The sequence below is a fragment of the Gadus morhua genome, chromosome 1, assembly GCF_902167405.1.
Source record: "Gadus morhua chromosome 1, gadMor3.0, whole genome shotgun sequence".
NCBI lineage: Eukaryota > Metazoa > Chordata > Actinopteri > Gadiformes > Gadidae > Gadus > Gadus morhua.
In genome coordinates, this window is record NC_044048.1 from 12,741,163 (window position 1) to 12,764,196 (window position 23,034).

The 23,034-nt window shown below is 44.6% G+C and overlaps 1 protein-coding gene across 3 annotated transcripts; it reads left to right on the plus strand.

Annotated features, from left to right (window-relative positions):
- Positions 1-754: 754 nt before the first annotated feature.
- On the plus strand, positions 755-20,886 carry slc9a8 (solute carrier family 9 member 8). Of its 3 annotated transcripts, none has more exons than XR_003976634.1 (17): positions 755-1,058; positions 1,296-1,480; positions 2,105-2,185; positions 4,032-4,090; positions 10,305-10,388; positions 11,793-11,894; positions 12,272-12,306; positions 12,888-13,031; positions 15,876-16,017; positions 16,472-16,577; positions 16,679-16,795; positions 17,176-17,258; positions 17,361-17,472; positions 17,910-18,130; positions 18,806-18,952; positions 19,609-20,407; positions 20,489-20,886. XR_003976634.1 is itself a non-coding variant. In XM_030355444.1 (16 exons), exons 1-16 carry the CDS (start codon positions 874-876, stop codon positions 19,720-19,722), a joined length of 1,917 nt encoding a protein of 638 aa, XP_030211304.1. In that variant the 5' UTR covers positions 755-873; the 3' UTR covers positions 19,723-20,886. The 3 variants fall into 3 exon arrangements, 1 of the variants encoding a protein (XP_030211304.1); XR_003976635.1 differs by having other exon boundaries at positions 19,609-20,387; positions 20,448-20,886; XM_030355444.1 differs by having other exon boundaries at positions 19,609-20,886.
- Positions 20,887-23,034: the final 2,148 nt, after the last annotated feature.

Sequence of the window (23,034 nt, forward strand, 5' to 3'; positions counted from 1 at the left end):
ATTAACTAACCACAGCCCATCGGTGATGGTAATTAGGCTAAATTAGCTTTCCAAATCTTAAAATTCGTGGAATCCAGTTTAGGACCGTGATGGCCATCAACCCATCGTCGCCATAAATATGTTGTTCGACTAATATTTCATATTCTAGGGTTATTACTAGTATAGGTTAGGTATTGTGTGTTTATGAGGGGGTTGTGTGTGTGTGTGTGTGTGTGTGTGTGTGTGTGTGTGTGTGTGTGTGTGTGTGTGTGTGTGTGTGTGTGTGTGTGTGTGTGTGTGTGTGTGTGTGTGTGTGTGTGCATGCGTGCGTGTGCGTGTGTGTGTCGGTGTGTGTGCGTGTGCGTGTCGGTGTGTGTGTTTGAGGTCAGCAGATAGATAGCTGTGAGATTCTATCCAAATCACAAATTACTGTATACTGTGTATATATATATATCCACAAAATAAATACCCTTGCAGTGAAAACCATTTTTCTATACATCTCTGCTGCGGGCAATTAAAAGGAATACTAGAAACTACGTTACCCACAAAGCAATGGGTCTATTTGAAGGTATTATAGGGAGCTCTGGGTAATGAACCACTAAAATAGGTATTACGGGTCCCCGAAATATACGTGTAACTATGTTGCGAGAATTAAATTCATAAATACTAACTGAAAGAAATGAATAATTGTAACCATAATTGGATGGGCACTTATATATGATTTATTGATTCTGTATATACGGCTCATATAATGTAGGACTACAACCCCCACAAATCGTAACCAGGAAGTATTTGTTTTGACTAAAGAAACACGACTACACTGACGAAATGGAATTTGAAGTCTCAAACAAAATATAACTAGCCCATATTTTGTTTTAACACGTTAATTTAAGGATGCATGATTCCCACTTTAATAGTTTAGTATTGCTTTTGCTACTGTCTCTAAATCCACGCGTATGTCTCCTGGATGGAGTTCAGAGAGAAGACCCTTCGGACCTGCAGGAAACACTTGAAACGAGAGAAGAACTGGAAAATGACATTCTCCATGAGGAAACAATACAGGATTTAAGCGATCCTCAGTACGGAAAGTTTAACTATTTACGTATCTGATAGAATACTTCGACCATTGTCATAGTCGTTAACAGCCAGCATGACCATTGATAGCTAATGTATAACCGAGTATCTTATAACATTGGCCGATAGTCTGATCTGCTTTCAGATCTTTAAGAAATAGTTATCATGTAGCGACTAGCAGCTACTGTTTACATCGGAGGTGGTGACTTCAATACAAATCCTAACACATGTCCCCTTTACAGAAAGTCCAATTACACATATAATAACAGCGATGGAACCCAGCATTTGGAAGCACTGCCCACCCGCCCCCCGACGCCTGCTCGACCCCCAACCCCTAAGAACATGTTGCCCGTGCAGACCGGGGTGAAGGCCCAAGAGGAGGAACAGTCCAGTGGAATGACTATATTCTTTAGTCTGCTGGTAATTGGTGAGTAGTATACAAGCCTCTTGAACAGGCTGTTGTTGATATGCATTGTTAAACTTTCTGCGAGAGTCAACTCAATAGCTGAAAGTCATGGTGCACTTTATCACCTTGACCCCCCCCCCTGAAAACCCATAGTTTGCAATCAACAGGCCTAACTCTATATCCGTTCTTTGAGAGGGCTATAGACCAGGCATAATTCTGGTTTCAGCCTACAATTTAGTATTGGGGTTAAACTATCTACCAACCTATTACCAATCTTGTATCCCGAGCCCAGCCTAGAATAATGGCCAACCCATCAGCCTTTCTAACTTTATACCTAATCTATCTCTTTAATGTACTGCCTGAACTCTTTTGCTTTATTATGATACTATACTAAGTTTTACTAAATAGTAACCTAGTACTTATTTGGAGGAGTGAACCCTTATGCAGCTAAATGCAGGTTATTCATCTGCAATTCAAGCTGTCTTCGCAACTTGACACCCATGGCATGGATATCTGGTAACGATGGAGAACAGACAAAACACAATTGTCATTCATTGTGAAGCTCTTAGTTGATACTAAAGCAGAAAAGAGCTTTCTAACATTTAATAGTATCGTAATGCTATGGTTTGCATTCTTGTTTTGTAGGTATCTGCATCATATTGGTGCATCTGCTTATTAAATTCAAGCTAAATTTCCTGCCAGAGAGTGTGGCCGTTGTTTCAATTGGTAAGTATTAATCTTGACATCACGCACGCACACGCACACAACACACTGACCGACTGACCTTATTAATACACTTTGATGAACTCTCAATGAGACAGGGTCATATTTAATATAGTAAACATAGTTGACATTGCGACCATTGTGCTTTCTTACAGAACTGGTATGAGCAGTTCCCTTATTTAACATTAATTTCCCTCCTCCCTGTTTGTCGTTGAAAAGCATTTTGTCCATTTTGGGTCCGACCTATGGCCCTATTCACATCTTGGGTGATCCGCTCATGAGTAGAGAGCTCTAAGTACAAAATGCTTTTTTTTCCAAATTTCATTATTTTAGCAGTGTTTAAGCAAATGTACCCTTGACACATTGACAGACAGCCTGCTCAACTGACAGCCGCTGCTTAAACAGAAGTATGTGGTCATTTGCATGCCAACGCCGTCATATTAAGTAAATCCAAATAATCAGATCCTTAAGCCGACTTTGTCCCCCACGTCTAAACATTTCAAAAGCCCATGGAGATAGATTAGGGGTGGGTCAACCATCTTGGGAATTTCGATATGCCAATGAATCGACTTGGTCTGTATTGTTATGATTTATTTTTATTCTTCTTCTGCCTCTTCTTCTTCCTCGATATGCAAGTTGAGACGCATTCTAATGGCAGGTGTGAACTGACACACTTAAGGCTGAGCACGAGAGATCGATAGTCTTTAGACGCGTGTTGAAGCCGACTGTGAACTGGGCCCGTGCCGCTGTAAACCACCAGCACTTCCATCGCCGCAATATATAGGCTGGCAAAAAAAGAATGCGGGTCTTGTGTTTAACATGATTCAAATGGACTTTTTCATTGTTTCTCCCTCTTTTGCTTTTGGTCATCTTATGCCATGTCTTCTGGGGTAATTTATTTAGTTTCCTCTTTGTTTACGAGCAACTTCGATCAACTTCTGCATGAAAAGTGACGATCACTCGAACCCACAGCCAGGCCTTGGCCCTGACCCCACCAGTCCCCCTTTCCCCTTCCTTCAGCCTGTCCGGCATGATGTATCCCAGCCAGGGCTCCTCGCTTCCAGCATAGAAGAGAGGACCACTGCTAAAGAGAGATAACCACACGGCTTATTACAATCCAGCAGCGACCGCCATTCCTCTTGTCTTCCTCCCTCTATCTCTCTCTGACATCCTGCTCATTCTCTCTAAGCCCACCTCTATGTCGGCGGGGCTTGTGAAGCTTCGAACCTTCTAAGACACAGATTGGTTCTCTCTGGTGTTTTATTTCAGGCCCATGACATGCCCCTTGTGTGTAACGGCCTCCGTTTCGAAGCATTTTAATTTCTAATGAGTTGTGTAACGAGATAAAGCTAAATACCTTGCTTTCAACCCAGGGGCGACAAAAGCTCTTCTGTATTTGGTCCCTAATCTAGAGGGACAATACGACCAGAAGTTTCGAACGCACCAATGGGCTTTCAACTCTGCCCCTATGTTGATATTGTCTCATTCTTTTGTTAAAATTCTTTCTAAATAACGCTGGAATGTCAGGGGAGATTGTTGAGTGTTTTCTGTGACCCGTCTTAAACCCCATTTGTTTGACGTAAATTGAGGAAGTGTTTCTAGGTAAATCGAGAATGGTGTTCTAGGTAAAAGGATTGCTTAATACCTGGCCCACAGCAGTTAATACCTTGTTGTTGAATGTAGTTAAGTCAACTGTAACAACCTTGGTTCTTAATTGTAATTTATTGCATATAAAAAGTAGCTTGTAAATAACACCTCATACATTAATTCGAAGTTCATTGTGAGTGCTTTGTTACAGCTGAATAAATGTTAATAAATGTCTTTTTTCTTGTCCTTTCCTGTTTTCTAGGAATCCTAATGGGAGGCTTCATCAAAATAATAGAGTTTAAGGAACTGGCCAATTGGAAGGTATGGTCGTTTTTAAGAGTGTGCATCTCTCCATTATAGGACGGTCCGATACATATCTAGAAACATGCGCTACAATACGATTCAGGGACGATACAATTTAATATGGAACTATTTGATTGGTCTGAATATCTTTTCTTTGTCGATCGATCTGATCGGTAGAAAAATAAGTAATTTTTGCAAGTGATGTGATTGGTCCAAAATAACAAATTATTGCGAGCGCTTTGATTGGTAGATTATTTTATTTTTTTAGAGCGATCTCTCAAAAAAAACGTACTTTTCCGACCAGTGAATCAACTTTTTTGACCAATCAGATCGCTCGGAATAAAAGAGCCATTGCCTACTTTCAAATATATATATGGTATAGGGATCATGGAATCTTAGGTTTTTATATTTGTTTCTTTATGGCATGGGAAAAAAATGGAATACACATTTATCATTTTAGAACTACTTGCTGTCCTACACAATTACAAGTAGCGAAGCTTTTGTCAATATTCCCCTTCTCACAACTCTGGATGGTTGTTACCTGCTTGTGAGACGCAGACGTAGGCGAAGTCGCAAACATCCACAAATACACACACGGGCCCGCCCACTTCCTTGAATTCCAATTTTCGGATCCGTATGGAATCGGAATGTTTGAGTTTACAGTGCTGTGTTGATATCAGGCTAAAGCTTCACTCAACCGATTTGCAACGTTTAAATCGGTGCATCAACCGATTCTTGGTCATTTGAAATCGATTCAGGGGCCAACGTATCGATGTTGTCGCATCTGTGTTAATCCAACCGGCTACCGATTTGTATCGGTGAATCGCAACACCCCTAGTAGTTTTGCTGACTTAGTTTTGCTTTGCTTATCTGTTAAGAGAGACATCCCTCCTGTGATATTAGAACAGGCTTTACATTCTGGGGAGCTGTGTGGTTTGCCTAATCCACAGTTCCTGGTCAGAATAAGGTGTGGTCGGGCCTCTTTTAGATATCTTGATTGAGATTTAGCTTGCAAATCCTTGTAAACCTTGTTTGGATAGCATCATAATCAACCAAAATATCATTGTTTATCCAGCCATGACTTTATATAGTTGGTCCCGGGCCCCAAGCTTTTGTCCATAGTTTACCTCTCCATAGTGAAACAACGTCTACCCTTCCAGCGCGCTTCTTGTTCTGCATGTGAGGCCTCCTCTATTTATTTTCTTTCCCTCCTGATTCTCACAGTCTTTGATTAACATTCCTTGTTCTCTGCCAGTCAGCGAGATGGCAAGTGAGCAATAGAGAGATGGGGAGGTTATGTAGTTGTTTCCGCCACACAGGGGCCCCATTGTCCCGACGGCTCTGGGGGCCCCTGGCTGTTGCTGAGTCATGGGAGGAAGCTCTCCCAGTAACCAGAGTCGGGTTTCCCCCCCCCCCCCCCCCCCCTGATTTACCCGTCCACCACCAGGGTACGTGCTGGTTTATCGGGGCGTACTTACGCCCAGGTGTCTCTAGTGATGGTTGGCTCTGACTTGGGAACTGGCACCGCAACCGAACACTTATCTATAATTAATTTCACCTCTTATTTACCGTAAATGGGTCAGTCCCATCGCGGTATGCATATCAATCGGGAGGGTTGGCAGTGTGTAAACCATGTCAAAGTGTTATGCATGATTGCGACCCCTACAAAAACTGATGTGTTATTGGAAGGCTCCAGGGAGCAAAGAGCAGTGTAAACTGTTCAGAGAGATTCTGTCAATATTATCCTTTCCCACCACAAACCCTTTTACCACTGTTTGTGTGTCACGTTTGCCTGAGGCGTTTACCGTACGTATTCAAACACAGTCACTCACTCACCTGCTAGTTCAGCATGGAGCAAGTTTGTAGATGGCATCCCTCTCACCCACTCACCCTACCCTCTCACTCACCCTATCCTCTCACCCACTCACCCTCTCACTCAGCCTCTCGCCCACCCGTATATATCCTTGGGTCTTCATCTGCTGCTGCTAGCCTTTGGGCGGCCCACTCTACAGATGTGGGGGACGTTCCAGGGCTAGCCACACTCTCCACACAAAATTCCTAAGAAACCACATCCTGTCATGAGGGAGCTCTCTCTGCCAAACGCCTAATTTGCTGCCAAATCACTCTCCCGGCTCCACTCCCACCTCTCTGAAACATAAACATAGGCTATACGGCCCCCCCCCCCCCACACACATCTTTGTGCTCATGACTGATTAAAAATGTGTGTTTGTGCCTGTGTACTGCTTCTGCGGAGCCCACCATTCCCCTCTGGTATTCCTGTATCTGTTCAGGCGCAACGGAGAAGCGAAAGGTTTTTAAAAAATCCCCCTGTGCCCAATAAACAGTTAGACACACACACACACACACACACACACACACACACACACACACACACACACACACACACACACACACACACACACACACACACACACACACACACACACACACACACACACAAACAGGGGGGGGGGGGGGGGGGGCTGGGGAGAGTGATTTTAATTGTGGTTTCAGGGGGCTTTCTCCCAAGCAGTTATGTCACTGCTGTGTGTCAGCAGCTGCACAGGGGCTGCAGGGAGCCTGTACTCCTGGGCTGTCTCCATCAACGTTTCTCTCTGACATGCATTCTCCTCATTTTGGTCCCCCCCCCCTAACAACAAACACACAATAAAACACCAACTGAGTGAACACAATGTAGTTTTGGTTTTTATTACATTTTTTTCAATGTGTTACGGTGCGGCCACACCAACCGCGTTACTCGCGTTGGACAACGCGAGTAACGCGCCTAACCTGACGCTTGACCAGTGTGTGGTGGTTCAACGCTTCCAACGCGTCAACGCGCCAACGCAGCTAGATGAGTCCATGTCCATGCAAGTGAACGGAGCGTTCCCTCTTCGTCATAACTATCAAACCAAACATCCTTCACATTCACTGAGCGAACATTATGAAAGTAAAATGCACATTTCTCGCTAAAAATGTTTCCATAAACGCATTTAATGGCGTAACTATGTAACTATTTCCACCCAGAATAAAGAAAAATGTCGGCCGTGGCTGCGCTGGAGTCCGAGGTAGGAAACCCAAACGCCGCCGTGTTTGGGTGATAGAGTTTAGATCAGGTTAGATTAAATAATCTCGGATATAAATAACAATAATCGGGTTAAATAACTTCACATGGTGTGTCTGGTGTGTTTCCAGCATTCGCAGTGTTGATCAGCAGAGAAGCAGTCCGCCAAGACGTTGAGGTTGCTTAGCAACCAGAGACTCTGTCCATGCAAGTGAACGGAGCGTTCCCTCTTCGTCATAACTATCAAACCAAACATCCTTCACATTCACCGAGCGAACATTATGAAAGTAAAATGCACATTTCTCGCTAGAAATGTTTCCATAAACGCATTTAATGGCGTAACTATGTTACTATTTCCACCCAGAAAAAAGAAAGATGTCGGCCGTATGCTTCTGTGCAAGCTCACTACTCTCTGCCAGTGACGTCGGGTCAAGCTCCACGCTGATTGGCTACCGCGGCTTAGCGTCACGCGTTGGAGCGTTGAAAGTTCAATTTTCTGAACTCCGGGCGTTGGTGCGTTGGGCGCGTTACTGCGTTTACGTGCGTAATTACGTGCAACTGCCGCGCCTAACGCCCCCAACGCAACGCTTCAACGCTTCAACGCGTGTACCGCGCCTAAACCAATGGTTCCCTATGCAAAAATGCCGATTTTCAACGCCCCTAACGCGAGCAACGCGGTTGGTGTGGCCGTACCATTATATTTATGTATTCTGGCTGGTATTGAGCAGCATCAGCTATACACATTGTTTTCCTTGTGTGCATCCTTGCTCGTTCATGTGCTACGTTGGTCTTCACTGGTTACCCGGAGCGATACCTGATGTTCATGCTCATGAAATATTTCATAATCGTCGCCAGGGCAGGTCAGGCGGGGGTTCAAACATGAATCGACTCAACACTGCTTTACATCGTGTCACTTCTCCGACCTCCTTTTAAGGCACTCAAAACGACCCTTCTGTTGGCCGAACGCTGTGCGTTTATTCATGTGTCGGTGCAAATACACATTGCTAAGCATGTGCCTGTCAAACATGTGCAGGGATGCGTGCAGGAGTGCATCTGTGTCTGTCGAGAGCTGTGCTGCATGCATGGCCGGCTCTCTAACGACCACGTCTGTTCTCCAGTCTCTCCGCGCATCGTGCATATACAACGCTGCCCTTTCACTTCACCTAGGGCTTCAGAGCTAAATGTCAGGTAGGAAAGTGATAACCCAAAAGTGTCTCGGGTACTTTCCCCTCATCCAGTGGTTTTCCTGGCTCAGAACGGGGCTTTTCGCATGACAGTAAGCATGAGTGGTCCGCGAACAGTTAAGGCTATGAGTCTGTTTAGTCTTATTTGACAATTTTTAAATTTCAATTGTTAAAAGCCAATGTTCATTTCTGATAGCTCCTCATTGGTTCGGTGTTTAAAGATCACAGGTTCATGAAGCTCTTTCCTTAGACCATCCTTTTAAAAGCAAAATAACTCAAATGAACGCCATCCCCACCAGACCCCACTCCTCCTACCTCAACGTTCTCCATCCTTCACCTTGTGTCTGTCCACCTCATTTAGGCATTTAAAAAAACTCCTTGCCCTGACACCGTTTAGATACAACCCTGTGAAAGTACGAGTGGTCTTTGACGTTATCTGTGCAACTATCAGAACAATGGGCTTTGAATCTAGTTTGATGCCCACTGATTATGCTATGGCGACCTGGTAAGACACAATGGTACGTGCAGAGTCTTTTGAGTCGTCAGCAAGACTGCGAGGTTTAGACTTACTGAAGATGAACCGGCCTTGACAACCAAAACATTGCTGTCCATTCTGGTTCAGTGCTTAACTTCACAACAACCTAAATAGGAATAATAACCAACAAGTGAACAACACTGAACAATCGCACCTAACTCCTACAAGACACTGAAACATTATACAGTAGTTGTAAGGTTAAACTGTGTGACCCCATCACTACAATATTCTGCTTACTCGCACTCACCTATTTGGCATGTCATAAATAGTGAATCAAATGTCACAGCCGATTAAATGGCCATGCAACCTGAGGTTTTCCTTCCTTACAATAAACAGGGCATTTAGGAAGAACATTTTGTTATATCCGGCAGATACCGGCAGATACAGATTATTAATTTGAGTTTGAGCATTTCCAACTTTGTGTACTTTACCTTTACTCGTGGCATCGGTGCCTCTGGCTATACCTCCGATCAATGTAACGTAATGTCTTACAAGGAAAACATTGATGCCAGAAATTGACATAATTCATGATCTATCCTTGTGAACACATTTTATGTGGATTTTGATTGTAAAATGTTATATTTCTCTGTCATATTTTGTTAAAAATTAATTATAAGACATAAATATTTGAAACAAAGCTGTTTTGACGTTCTTCGCCTTGCCCTGAATCCCCATATGCCCCTATGCTGACAGAGCAGGAGCCACACCCCCTTGCTTCCCCATTCACATGAACAACCAGCCCTGACAGATTCAGCAAAACAAGGAACTAAAACCGTATGGGAGGAAGCTCTCACAGAGTCTCCTGTTTGCATACACAGTACATCACAGGGGAGGTCACACATCAACACCCGCATCCATTTTACCCACATTTATTTTAGCATCCGCCATTAATGGTCCAAAAAGCACAAGAGATTTCACTTGCGGCGTAACGTACCACATGATCCATCTGCATGGACAGATACACTCGCAGCATGAGTGTAATGCAGTGACACATGATGCCTACGCCAGTCCCTTTAGCTGAGAACCAACAATGATTACATTATTTGCTGCGTGTGCATGCGCCCCTGAGCATGCACGCGTGTCATTTGAGGTTTCTTCTAATCTACTGAACATGGTGTGGTTATAGTTGTTATTCTTCCACTACAAGCTATTGAAAATAAGTTCAACCACTTAAATAGAAACATGTGCTCCTCATTTTAAGGGCAATTTAAAACATAATGGTGTGTTCTCTGACCTTAATGCAATTAACCCTGAGCAACCTAAAGTTATGGAATTAATTGTGCTTTAAATAAAATATATTTAAAGCACATATATATATGGCCCTTGTGTCCGACCATTCAACCCCAAGCATTAGCTTGGTCCTTTCAGACCGTGCGATGCACCTGGTTCTGTTGTACAGGTGTGCCAGGCCTAACCCCATGCTCCTTTTGTCTCTTTGTCTTTTAAAAGGAAGAGGAAATGTTCAGACCCAACATGTTCTTCCTCCTGCTCCTGCCGCCAATCATCTTTGAGTCGGGATACTCCTTGCATAAGGTGTGTTTAAATCTTGTTTCCTAGCAGTGTGCGGCGGTGCGCTGACTAAGCCGCTGGAGCCTTTTGTGCACTGTGCTGCAAGTCGGGTTTTCCCTGTATTTTTCAATAACGACTAGTTTATGAACAATTTTCTTTGACCTCTTGTTGACGTGACCTACTTCCTGGTCTCCCCGACTGCAGAAACCATTTTTTCATTTCCTATGGAGCTAGCTCGATTGACCGGTTTTGCATCCGACCGAGTGACTCCACCTGTTCTTAACCTGAGAGCAGAGCGAGCCGCTGAAGGGAGCACACGGATACGGCTCATCTCATTGTGTATCGCTGTTATCTGTTCATGATTTGAATTCCTTTCATAGAACCCCCCCGGTGAACTCTTATTCCTGTTGTTGCTAGGGTTATCATTTTGCCTTGCGTTTATCGAGTATCTGTAAGCCGGACTAGTGTTCCTCTGTGTCTCTGAGTACATGACGTGAGCGCTTCACCCGAATGGTTCACCCATTTAAAAATGGACAGTCCAGTAACCCTTCCTTGTAAATACTGACTCAGCCAGAATATAGAGCCAGAGTTTAATGAAACAACCCTTTCAGTACAATCCTGGATTAAAAAATCAGATAAAGTGTGTAAGTAATAGTACAACCCTTTGCTCTGCAGCTAGACCTAGTTTTGTTATCTAACAGGAAAGAGCCAGGCCAGCAGTGCTTTTCCGGCATGCACTCACTGGCCGGCCGGATGTTCAGATGAGTTCAGATGATAACCCATGGCCTTGCTTTTCATATAGAAATACAGAGCACTTTGATTGGAGTAGAGTACTTTTATTAGATTTCATTGTTTTTCCAAGTTTTGATAAGACATGTGGTAATAATACTGATAGAGCCATTAAAAAACGATCATCTAAATGTGCCATGCTAACTTCCAACATCCATTCCCCCATTTGTCTGGTTAATTTCGAAAGAGCTCCAAGAGATCAACTTTTAGTATAATAAGATATGAATAGTCAGTGTTTCCCCCAGCACTGTGTTGTTAAGGCGGCCGCCTTATCAACAATAGGGCCCCGCCTTGACTACCAATGTATATAAAATATCTAAAAAAAATTATCAAAAAAATTTTTTTTTTTTTTTTTTTTTTTTTTAATTATTATGCATTAACAAAGTAGAAAACTCTCGTAGGGAAAGAAAACATACTTCCATCAGGTGTAAAAATAAAGATCAATAATGCATCGGTGTTCACAACAATGGTCGTGACATCAAGCTTTTCTAATTGAATTTAACCAGGGAGACCCCCCCCCCCCCCCCCCTGCTCCTTGACCACCTTGACTAAGACATTTACTGGGGGAAACACTGATAGTAATGAGTTAGTAGTTATTAGTAATGTTTGATGTGTGATAACACGTTCATGTTTGTCCAGGGCAACTTCTTTCAGAACATTGGCTCCATCTGCCTCTTTGCTGTGATCGGCACAGCGATTTCTGCCTTCGTTGTTGGAGGAGGCATCTACTTCCTTGGACAGGTGTGTGGGCAGCATGTATTTTATCGTTTAGAAGTGGATATCATCAGGCGTGGTTGTGATTCACGCATAACACCCTGGAGTGTCACTAGGTCGGGGTGCGTTCCTCCAAAGTTGATTTTGTCTGATCATTTCGCCGTAGGCCAGCTGGCCCTCCTCCAGTGCAGCGGAAACGCACTTCCCCAATACAAAGCAATGATTTAACAGGCGTTTCCAGTCTGTTTCAGTGTCAATCGGCCATTTTTAGATATGCAGTTTTGTTTTCCTTTGAGAATAATTCTTGATATGAGATGTCTTTGCACCATAGCTGTGTCTGTGCTTCTCTGTGATGGTGTCTATGTGGAACTCAACCAACCCCCTCCCATTAATTTCTCTCCAAGGCCGATGTGATCTACAAGATGAGCATGACGGACAGGTGAGTTTTTATGTGGCAACATGATGACCATACTGGCTTTTGAATGTTGAAGACGCACCCATGTTTCATGAATCATAAGCAAGTAAACTGCCAATCACGACAACTGACGTAATTGTTTAATTATAACCAGTCCTCCGGATTGCAACAGACAGTGTAGGAGATGCTGCGGTGGCCTTTATTGCCATGTATTGTGCTGGTATATGGTTCCTGGAAAGTTTCCTAATTAGTATTTAATAATATATGTAGCTGACAAGCTCAAATCGGGTTATTTCCCTTTTTTTTATTAATATTTGACCTATCATGTTGCTGAAGGCTAGAATCTGTTGGTGCTTTAAATTGGCATACAGGACGAGCACATATTAAATGTAAAAAAGTTAATTCAATGTAGACTGGCCACTCCGCCCCTTTCAGTTTCGTCACCACCCAGTAGTTCTGCTATAACATAGTAGGACTGCTGAATCCAGAAAATATCCATATACATATGAGTATAGTGTACATCCTTTTGCCAAGTCTCTTTGATGTTTCACTAAAAGCCTACACCATAGCAAAGTCCTTCTGTCTTTTGTCTGTGTCCGCCGTAGCTTTGCCTTCGGGTCGCTGATCTCCGCCGTGGATCCTGTTGCCACCATCGCCATCTTCAACGCCCTGAATGTGGACCCAGTGCTCAACATGCTGGTGTTCGGCGAGAGCATCCTCAACGACGCTGTGTCCATCGTCCTCACCAAGTAGGCCTCGCCTCAGCCTCCTTCCTCCTCCTCCACCTTCCTCCTCTTCTTCCTCCTCCTCCCTCCTCCACCTTAACGCCTCTTCTTCACCCTCCTCCTTCTTCACCTACGCCTCCTCATCCTCTTCTGACTCCGTCTTCACCTTCTTCTCCTCTTCCTACCCCTTCTTTACCTACTCTACTTGTGAAGCCCCAGGTTATTTGTCGACATTGTCTACGTCGAGATGTAAATGAGCTTTGATATTTGTTCAACTCAACTCTCACATGAGTTGATTACGCATTCTGAAATTGGGCAGTTGGCCCTGAATTGACACCCATAATATCCAAAACAAGTTTGGAGCTGCGCCCATATCTGCATTCAGTGTTTACCGTCCACTGCCCATGCTGACGTTCCCAGACAGAGACTAAGAGGCAAGCAGTTAGTACTGTTGTATGTTAAATGTTATTTTAGATAAATTTGTGTTCAGTTGACCATCCCGTCTACGTACATTCTTGCATCAAAAAAATGAGCACTTAATTTTTATTCCAAAGTGATCCATGGAAGATTGTTCTGAATCAAGAATTCAAGTCAATGCTTCTGCTGTGTTTCAAATCAGTAAACGAAAATACACCCTCTGACCCTTCCCCTCAAGACTCATTGAAATGTATCCCTGCAATCAGAATTCAGAATTATCCCACTGCCTAAAACGCACATAATTTTAATGACTCGATTCAGTCTCCAAGTCTGTGAGCCAGCGCAGTGGCTTGTAAACACAGAATCTAAGCCTGTGGATTTCTTCCTTTGTGGGCGCTATTGGAGGAAGCTACCTGGCCTGGGCTGTTTCTATGCGCTTACCTGCGTTGGACAAAAAATACTGCTATGGTTCTGCCATACACCTGTTAAGAATATAATGGATGTCAGTGAATGTCCAACCAACCAATTTGGTTACGCGTCTACATCGCGAGAGGTGCAATAAACAAACTTCATCGCTGATAATCTCCTCTCTTATCTCTGAACATCTAAACATAGACAATGTCATCAATCGACTTGGGTTCCACACACGCGCACAAGAATGCACAAACCCACAAACACACAGTTAGGTTATTTGTAGGACTTCTAGTATATCTCGTTATTGTCATAGATTTTAGATCATATTGATGCAATTCATTTGTATAACATCAGACTACTCTGAAACAACTAATCAATCTCTATTAATGATGATTGCTGAGAGCTGCACAGACACAACTAATCCAACTGAGCCAATAACCATTCATAGTGCAAAGTCACTTATTCGATATCTCTAAAGTGGCGGGTACGCTTCAGACCCAGGACGCCTAAGCCAGTAGTGAGGGTGTGGTAAAGCCCAGCTCAGTTAAGGCTCGCATTTCCACCGCCGACAGTACCCTTATGGTAGGGCAGGGTTTATGCCGTATGGCGATAGCCGCGGCAATTACATAAGCATCGTGATCGCATAGCGGCCCGACACTCTGTAACGTGCTAATAAATCCAAATAAAAAGAAAAACGCGCACAATGAACAAGAGCAACAACGTAGGACGGTCAAGAAGGATGGTTATACTTTTGCGCGACATTTTCTTCAATAAACAAAGCTTTCGCCGTTTTCGTCCAGAAATACCTTGCGGGTGATGCGTTTGTCTCTTATTATCCCCCTGTCACACGGAAGTGCGATTCTGTCGACCAATCAACGGACGGCGTGTGTAGCTCAAACTTGCCGGCACCCTTTCAGCCGTCTCAGTACCCCAACGGAGGTGTACTGTGAGACGAGTACGGCCCAATACGGCTCAGTTCGGATCACGCCCACTTTTGGCGTTGGAAACGCGATCCGTGCCGCACCTTTGCAGACTGAACCGACCCGCACCCTCCGGTGGAAATGTGCCATTTAACTATCTCTCCTTCTTTCTCTCCTCTTTCTTTCTGTCTCCCGCTCTTCTATGTAGCTTATTGTCTCCTGTATCTCTGTCTTTATTCGTCATCTTCTCTCTTTCCATCACTCCCCGCTAGCACATTCCCGTGATTGACAGCATCTTACAAGGGAGAGGAGCGGGCGACGAATCACGCGTGACGCTGACGACACCAGCAGGCGTTCCTCACCCGCACTAAATGTTCACCACCAAATCAGATTGCATCTCGTCGTTATCTCGGATGTTGCTTTCCGGAACTCTAGTCGCGTCCGATCCTAGGCCGTGTTCCGATGTGTTGCGACACGGCATACCGTCCACTATCTGTTTCACAGGGTTTCACACTTTTGACAGGTTTTAATCAAGAAAATATTTTCGCTACATGATTGCAACACACTCCCGAGAAACACGTTTTGACAGAAACCGGGCGGGTCCGATGTTTTTTATGTGTCACCTGTCATCCTGTCCGTTTTTTCTCCCGCCCTGTCTTCTTCACACCTGCCCTAATGTGATCAACCCCTCAGGTGTCCCACCCCTGAACGGTAGAGGAGGACAAACGGGGATGAATTATTAAAAGGCCGGCTCATTCACATGCACCCTGGCACTTTGTCAGCTGTTATCGCCTAATTTCCACTGGCCTTCCAGGACACCTGGCCTCACCGTAAGACGTCTCTCCTTACCTGGCCACGTCAGTCACGCGATCCGCGCCGGGCTAGCCGACAAAAGGTTAACTGTTGTGTGATTATGTGGTCAGCTCGGTTGTCCTCGAAAAAGGGTTGACCCAGCGGACGAGGACAAAGGCCTCGGCAACCACTCCATCTAGAGGCAGACCACTGTATTGCAGCAACAAGTGCATAAAGGTGCCCTCGTCGTGAATGAAGGCACTTTCTCTGTACGTCTCAGGTGTCACTTTTCTCCTTGCGTGTGCCTGTGTTTATCTTTTCGCAGTACAGCCGAAGGTTTCTTCTCCCAGTCCAACAACGCCACGGTTTCGGGCTGGCAGACGTTTGTGCAGGCGCTGGGCTACTTCCTCAAGATGTTCTTTGGTTCCGCTGCCCTGGGCACTCTGACAGGACTCATCTCTGCCTTTGTATCCATACTGTGTGTGTGTGTGTGTGTGTGTGTGTGTGTGTGTGTGTGTGTGTGTGTGTGTGTGTGTGTGTGTGTGTGTGTGTGTGTGTGTGTGTGTGTGTGTGTGTGTGTGTGTGTGGTGGCGGCTTTTCCCTTGCCAAATGGTAAATCAGGTCATCTTGATGTTTTATATAGAGTGAGGGTTTGGCATCCAAGTCTTTAAGATATTAAGAAACTCCAATATTACAGGAGAAATGTTGTATATGAAAGTCTAAACTGAACTAGTCAGGCAACTGAAAGTGTTTGCCATGACATCTAGTCATACTATAAAGAAGATTGTTATGTGCTTAGAAAATTAATTACGGCCCACCATTTTCAAACCTTTTCACTGCACCTGAAATGGATAGATAATCATTGTGTGTCTAATTGCTGTGATCTGCACCCATGTTTTGACACCTTAACTTGTGGACCAGTGTCTCAAACACTTTGACCTCAGGAAGACTCCTTCCCTGGAGTTTGCCGTGATGATAATTTTCGCTTACCTTCCCTACGGCCTGGCAGAAGGCATCAAACTATCGGGTGGGTAACACCCATGTGATCAACGACAAAAACCGATGCCGTTCCTGAGACAACAGCATTTTTGGGGTTCTCTGTTAATGCCTTTTTTGCCCTGGCCGCAGGCATCATGTCCATCCTGTTCTCTGGGATCGTCATGTCTCACTACACGCATCACAACCTGTCCCCGGTCACCCAGATCCTGATGCAGCAGACCCTGCGCTCCGTAGCCTTCATGTGTGGTGAGTCACCCTGGGGTCACCTGCAGTCTGGGGGGGAACCTGAACATTAAAGGGATCATGCAAATACTTAGTTGAGTGAGAAACATATATTTTCTAGCTTTCTTATATATGAAAAAATGTGTTGTTGTGAATCGCACCGGCTGGATGACATTTAAATTCCACTGTACTATGCTATGACAATAAAGAGGATTCTGTTCTATTGTATTCTAAACAGTGGCTTCTGCTCACCTGGAAATTTTTGTCATTCGTTGGGAAGATTTACCAAATTCGTTTGATTGTTTTCTGCAATCCTTCCTTTTGCAAGTACCTCTTCTTGAGAAAAAATGGCTGAATAATGCTTATTTTCTTCCAAATTGTCCTTGTTTTCTCCCCGCCTACAGAGACGTGCGTGTTTGCGTTCCTCGGGCTCTCCATCTTCAGCTTCCCGCACAACTTTGAATTCTCCTTCGTCATCTGGTGCATAGTGAGGACCCCCGCCACATGCTACATTCCCCCACCTTAAACGTTGTTCCCTTAACTCTGTGTGACCCTGAGTGTGACTGAGACCAAACCTTCTCTCCCCAAGTTCCTGGTGCTTCTTGGGCGAGCCGTGAACATCTTCCCTCTGTCCTTCCTGCTCAACTTCTTCAGGGAAACCAAGATCAGTCCTAAGATGATGTTCATCATGTGGTTCAGCGGTGAGCCAGTAGGACAAAAACCATCTTGGCGACTATTTCGCCCCGCTATTGTGACTGTTTATTATTCATTGGGGTAATATTCAGTTAATATCCTTATGTGCCGAAGGTTTATGAAAAAAACTATTTGAACAAAGCAGCTGCTTTCCATTTTCGAAATAATGGCATGCAAAATGTATTCTGCTTTTATAATTGCTGGCCTTTTTTTTTTTTTTTTTAAATGCAAATGTGACCTTCACGATTCTTAATTGCATCACCCCGAAATCTAAATTTTTAAATTAATATGCGATTTAAGGGGCAGCCCGAGTTGTGCATGTCTTTAAACAGGTCCACGACGAAGGACCCTGTACGTGCTTTGTCACATGACGTCAGCCTCCAACCTTTTCAATGGCGCATTTCACCACCATGGCCGCTCGTCTTATTGTCGTCTCATACCGCAGGTCTTCGCGGGGCCATCCCTTACGCCCTGAGCCTCCACCTGGGCCTGGAGCCTTTGGAGAAGCGCCAGTTGATCGGGACCACCACCATCATCATCGTCCTCTTCACAATCCTGATCCTTGGGGGCGGCACCATGCCTCTTATCCGCTTGATGGACATCGAGGAGAGCCAGACACGCAGGAAGAGCAAGAAGGACGTGACCCTCAGCAAGACGGAGAAGATGGTGAGGAACGGAGCCGCTCGGGGGTTCAGTGGGCGATGTGGGGGCTCACACATCCGCAGGCACGCGCGCGCGCACGCACGCACACAGCCATACACAGCCGCAGGCACGCACGCACGCACGCACACTCTCACACACATGCTCACTGACTCACACACACACTAGTGCTGTGGGGTTGGCCCTTAAGCCACCAGAACGTGTCGGCTTCGATCAACTCATCCACAACACCGAGTGGAAGTGAAGGGTTCTGAATTAGGTGTTTGTGGGTCTGGGGGGGTGACGGTCACTCTCGTTCTATTAGATCTGCAGTGCACAAAGTGCAAAAACTTCTCAAACTCAAGTATGTCACTGGTACTGTAGGCAGAACCGCTAGAGGAAAACTGAAAGGCTCTGGTCATCTACGAGCTTCCCAGCTACTTGGGTTCTTAAGGATCCAGATTGAACCGCATGAAACGCCAGTGACACTGTGCCCAGTCTTTAATCACGTAGTCTTTACTATCAGTGCGCTTTGTGTGAACTCCTTCGTCTTCAAAGCCCACCATTGCACCATTAAACATACATCTATCCCTCTCTCTTCTCCCGCCCCGCCTCTGTATCCCTTGCCTTTTCCTCTTTTCCCTGTGTTCTCTGATTGCCCCTCTCCTTTGTTTTCCCTCCTCTCCCTCCCCGTCCAATCAGGGCAACGCGTTGGAGTCGGAGCACATCTCGGAGCTGACGGAGGAGGAGTACGAGACGCACATCTACCAGAGACAGGATCTGAAGGGCTTCATGTGGCTGGACGCAAAGTACCTCAACCCCTTCTTCACGCGCAGACTCACCCAGGAGGTAGGTAGTGGTGGTGTGGGTGGGGGTATCTGTGTCTACGTGCAGAGAATGCCATACAGTAGGTGGTGGGTTGGGGCGTCTGTGTCTACGTGGGAAGAATGCCCTACAATACTGTTAATGGGCCTTTCCAATGAGCCGCCCCCCAGGGGTTGAGCCCCCTGCTATGCCATTGGTGGAGATTGGGGTCAACCCCCCTCTGGGACCCTGCTTGCTGTTCTGGTGAAGGAAGCTCATTGGTTGGGCTGGAGGCGTGGCCTTGGAGCTATTGGGGGCGAGATAAGAGTGTAAATTGGTTTGTTGTCTGCCACAGCAGGCAGTGAGGGGAAGCTTAGATGCGAGGGGAATTTTGGTTTACTTTTTAAAACATTTCAATTAATAATTGTTTGTTTGTCAACCTATTGTTCAAATAATCACAACTGTTATACCTATAGGATCTGATTCAAATATCCATAGCTATTGTTAGAAGCATGACTCTGCTTTTAATGACTCTGCTTTTTATGAACGTCCTGGTCTTTAGTTTCAAACCCCTACGGCTCTTAGAGCTGCATAATCCCAGAATCTGCGGTGCTGCGCGTACGAGTGTGTTCCACATGCATCTGCATCACCGTGTGTGTGTGTGTGTGTGTTTGGTGTGTGTGTGTGTGTGTGTCCCCTAGGATCTGTTGCACGGCCGTATCCAGATGAAGACTCTCACCAACAAGTGGTACGAGGAGGTCAGACAAGGGCCCTCTGGATCCGAAGACGACAACGACGAAGCCGAGTTACTGTAACACAAAACACACAAATCACACATTTCAGGGGATTTAATGGGTTATATGCGACTGTGTGAGCCTTATTTGGTTCAATGGGAATTTACGGGGGTGTCTATCTGAACTAAAGGGGGGGAGAAAATGGTGGTTGTGTGATCGGTGAGTCTCGATAAACGGTCAGTTTGAACTCTCGACGGAGAGTTACTTCATTAGAAAAAGGGCGTTTACGTGTTTTATTTTTTTGGTTTTCCTAAACAGTTAGACATTGTAGTTGATGGCACTAGAATGGACCCGCTGTGATTGTTGAGTTTATTTTGTTGCTTTTTAACTAAATCGAAGGAGAGTTCTTAATGGAATCGGAGGGGAACCTCAGAGAGGGATGTTCTCCACATAAGCAATACTAGTGCATCTCCTGTCCTCTCATGTTTTGCGCTGCTGCACACTTTTTTATGCTATTCCACTCTATGCATGTCCTTTTTTTACATTCCACTTTGAAGTTCATCTTCAGAAGTTCATCAAAGTAGGATACGGGAATGCTGCTAATATTCTCCCGTTTCATAACGTCTTTTCTTTGAAACCATGATCATAAGATTGTGGCAAAGGAATAAAACGCTTTGCTTTCATTTCCATGTTTGGAGCGGGAAATTCAAGTGAGTAGGCCATTGTAACCGATCGAGGGGGAGCAGGTGGTTGCTCTGCTAACCAGGTGGTTGCTCTGCTAACCAGGTGGTTGCTCTGCTAACCAGGTGGTTGCTCTGGTAACCAGGTGGTTGCTCTGGTAAACCAGGTGGTTGCTCTGGTAACCAGGGTCCAGTGCGCCCCCGGTTACCCTTACATCCTGTTGCACTTCCGCCATGTACCCTATTATGGTACGCCATAATTGTATACTTTTTTTTTGGACAGATTCATTTGTGTGCTTTTCTTGTGTCCTGGAAAGGTGTGTTTCTGCCCAAGTGGCCTGTGGCAGGAAATTATCGTCTTATTTAATGAACAATGTGAAATTTCCAAAATGAATGAATGATTGGTGATGGTGAGGGAGTAATTGTTTATTTCTGACTGTATTTATCTTTTCTATTTATTGGTCACTCTTATCTATGTGATCTTGTATCGTTTCTTATGAGCTCCGTGAGCAGTACAGAGTTATAATAGAGATTTGTATAATAAATGAACGGTGTGACTAATTTACCTACTGCAATCTTTTTTCAACCTCAACTGCCAAACCCCATGTGTGCTGACAAGGAGATACAAATAGTAAGACTAATTATTATATCTGGTAATTAATAATATTTGGTTACTCTGTTCTAAAAGGGTAAAGCAATTATCCATTAACTAACATGAGTTCATTCAGAATCAAACATTATTTATAGCATTAGCTTGGGATAGGGTTAGGTGTAGTGTTAGGGTTAACCATATTTAATTATGTATGAATGAATACCTTATACATGAATACCATTATTAAATGAAAACTAGACCATTGGTTAACTGTTAATAAACTGTTCATTCATGCTTATTACTGCCTTTGTTAATCATGAGAAATCATTAATTAGTATACTCTTATTGTTAAGTGTAAAGTGTTTGTATATGGTATACTAGCTTAATTATAAACACTCTTGTCTGCAAGCATCTACCAAAGGTCTGGCATCCAGCTCCAGTAGACCTTGGGGGGTTCATCCTGGGCTTGGCAGAGTGTGATCTATCCTTCTGGTGCTTGCCAAGTCGTTGGGGGACTGTCAGGTCTTTTACCCGATGAAAGGGGAGCTTGTTTGTACTCGGACGTGCTGTCAGAGCATATGTCATCGTCCGCTGACAACCAGAGGAGAGGCCTTGAACTGATATGCACCAGCCTCTCTCTTTAGCCCCTGAATGCCTTTTATGTTCCCCCAATCGAGGGGCCGGCAGTCCAGGGGAGATCTCGCCTCTGTCCCTAAACCGTGGCCGTGCTGCCGACTGAGTCTCGGCTTCAGTCCAGCAGCTGGATGGGAGCTGGCGTTGTTTTGACTTTCAGCTTCCCCGGAGAATCTTTAAACGTATCTCCTCCCTTAAGTGTGTCTGTCTGCACACTTAATGATGTTGTGGGTTTTTATAGTTGCTGAAGTGGTCAGCGAGGATTCATTTGGGATTTTAATTCACTCTGAGTTTTCATTAATGACTGCCCCTTCCCCAGTCAATACCAAGAGATAATCAACCAATGGTCTTCTTCATTTTGAAAATATTGAAAGTATAGAAGAGAACCCAAAACATGAAATGAAAAATGAAAAATCTAACTGAATTACTAAAGGAAACTAGGAAACTAAAGGATCTCTAAAGTCACCAAGTCACGGGTGAAATCCAAGTATTTTTGTATTATCCATTACGCATAGATGTGTAATGGATATCTATATCGTTTTTACATGGCCACCTTTTTTTCTGTTTGCGTTATTACCGTCTTATTACAGTAAGAATATTTAACCAGCAGAGGGCACAAAATCCCTAAGATTGATTTGGGTTGGTCAAGTTTCGTTCGTCGCATGCAGTTCTCAAGATTTGACAACCAGAATATCGGGGGGTAACAGAATTGTTACTTCACATACAGCCATATCTACAACAGGGATATTTATTATTATCTTTACAACACAGTTATTGTTACTCTCATTAGTTGTAATGAATCCATCCTTTCTTTTTCTCTTAATTCACATATTTGATATGCAAGTAAGCCTGACCAGTGACCGAACAGGCCACCCACATGTTGTGAAGTGGGCGCTCCATCACGTCTCTCTTGTTAGAACTCTGCTACCCAGCTCCCGAGCCTTGGGATAACTACATTTTTGAAAACGTATAACATAAATAAAACACTCCAGGCAGAGCGAAACAGCGTTCTATTGGCTTTAATTTCCTTGCCACAGCGTGAGAGAGGCTTGTGGAGGTGGAGATCGGTTACCGTCAGCGGGGTCTCGGTCAGGGGGTGCAGCCGTAGCGTGTGGTCTGAAGACACCAGGGCCTGGCCCCGGAGATAAGAAATCATTGCGCTTGGATAGATTAAGGATTGGAGACACACAAAACATTTGTGTGTGTGTGTGTGTGTGTGTGTGTGTGGTGTGTGTGTGTGTGTGTGTGTGTGTGTGTGGTGTGTGTGTGTGTGTGTGTGTGTGTGTGTGTGTGTGTGTGTGTGTGTGTGTGTGTGAGAAGATAACTTTGTTTTGCAATTGCAATTATCTTGTGTCTCCTACAGCATGTTGGCCTTTGATTTGCGTTCTGGGGAAAGGGATCACATGTTCCGAGCTTTGACTCTCCCTAATTTGCTCTCTGTCTCGTAATCACTCAACCAGGGAATAAAAGTATTCCTTAAATCCAGAT

Coding starts and splice junctions, on each gene's coding strand:
- slc9a8 (XM_030355444.1), top strand. CDS start 874: ATGCATGATTCCCACTTTAATAGTTTAGTATTGCTTTTGCTACTGTCT. Junction 16,796..17,175: donor CTCCGTAGCCTTCATGTGTG/GTGAGTCACCCT, acceptor CCCCGCCTACAG/AGACGTGCGTGTTTGCGTTC. Junction 17,473..17,909: donor GTTCATCATGTGGTTCAGCG/GTGAGCCAGTAG, acceptor CTCATACCGCAG/GTCTTCGCGGGGCCATCCCT.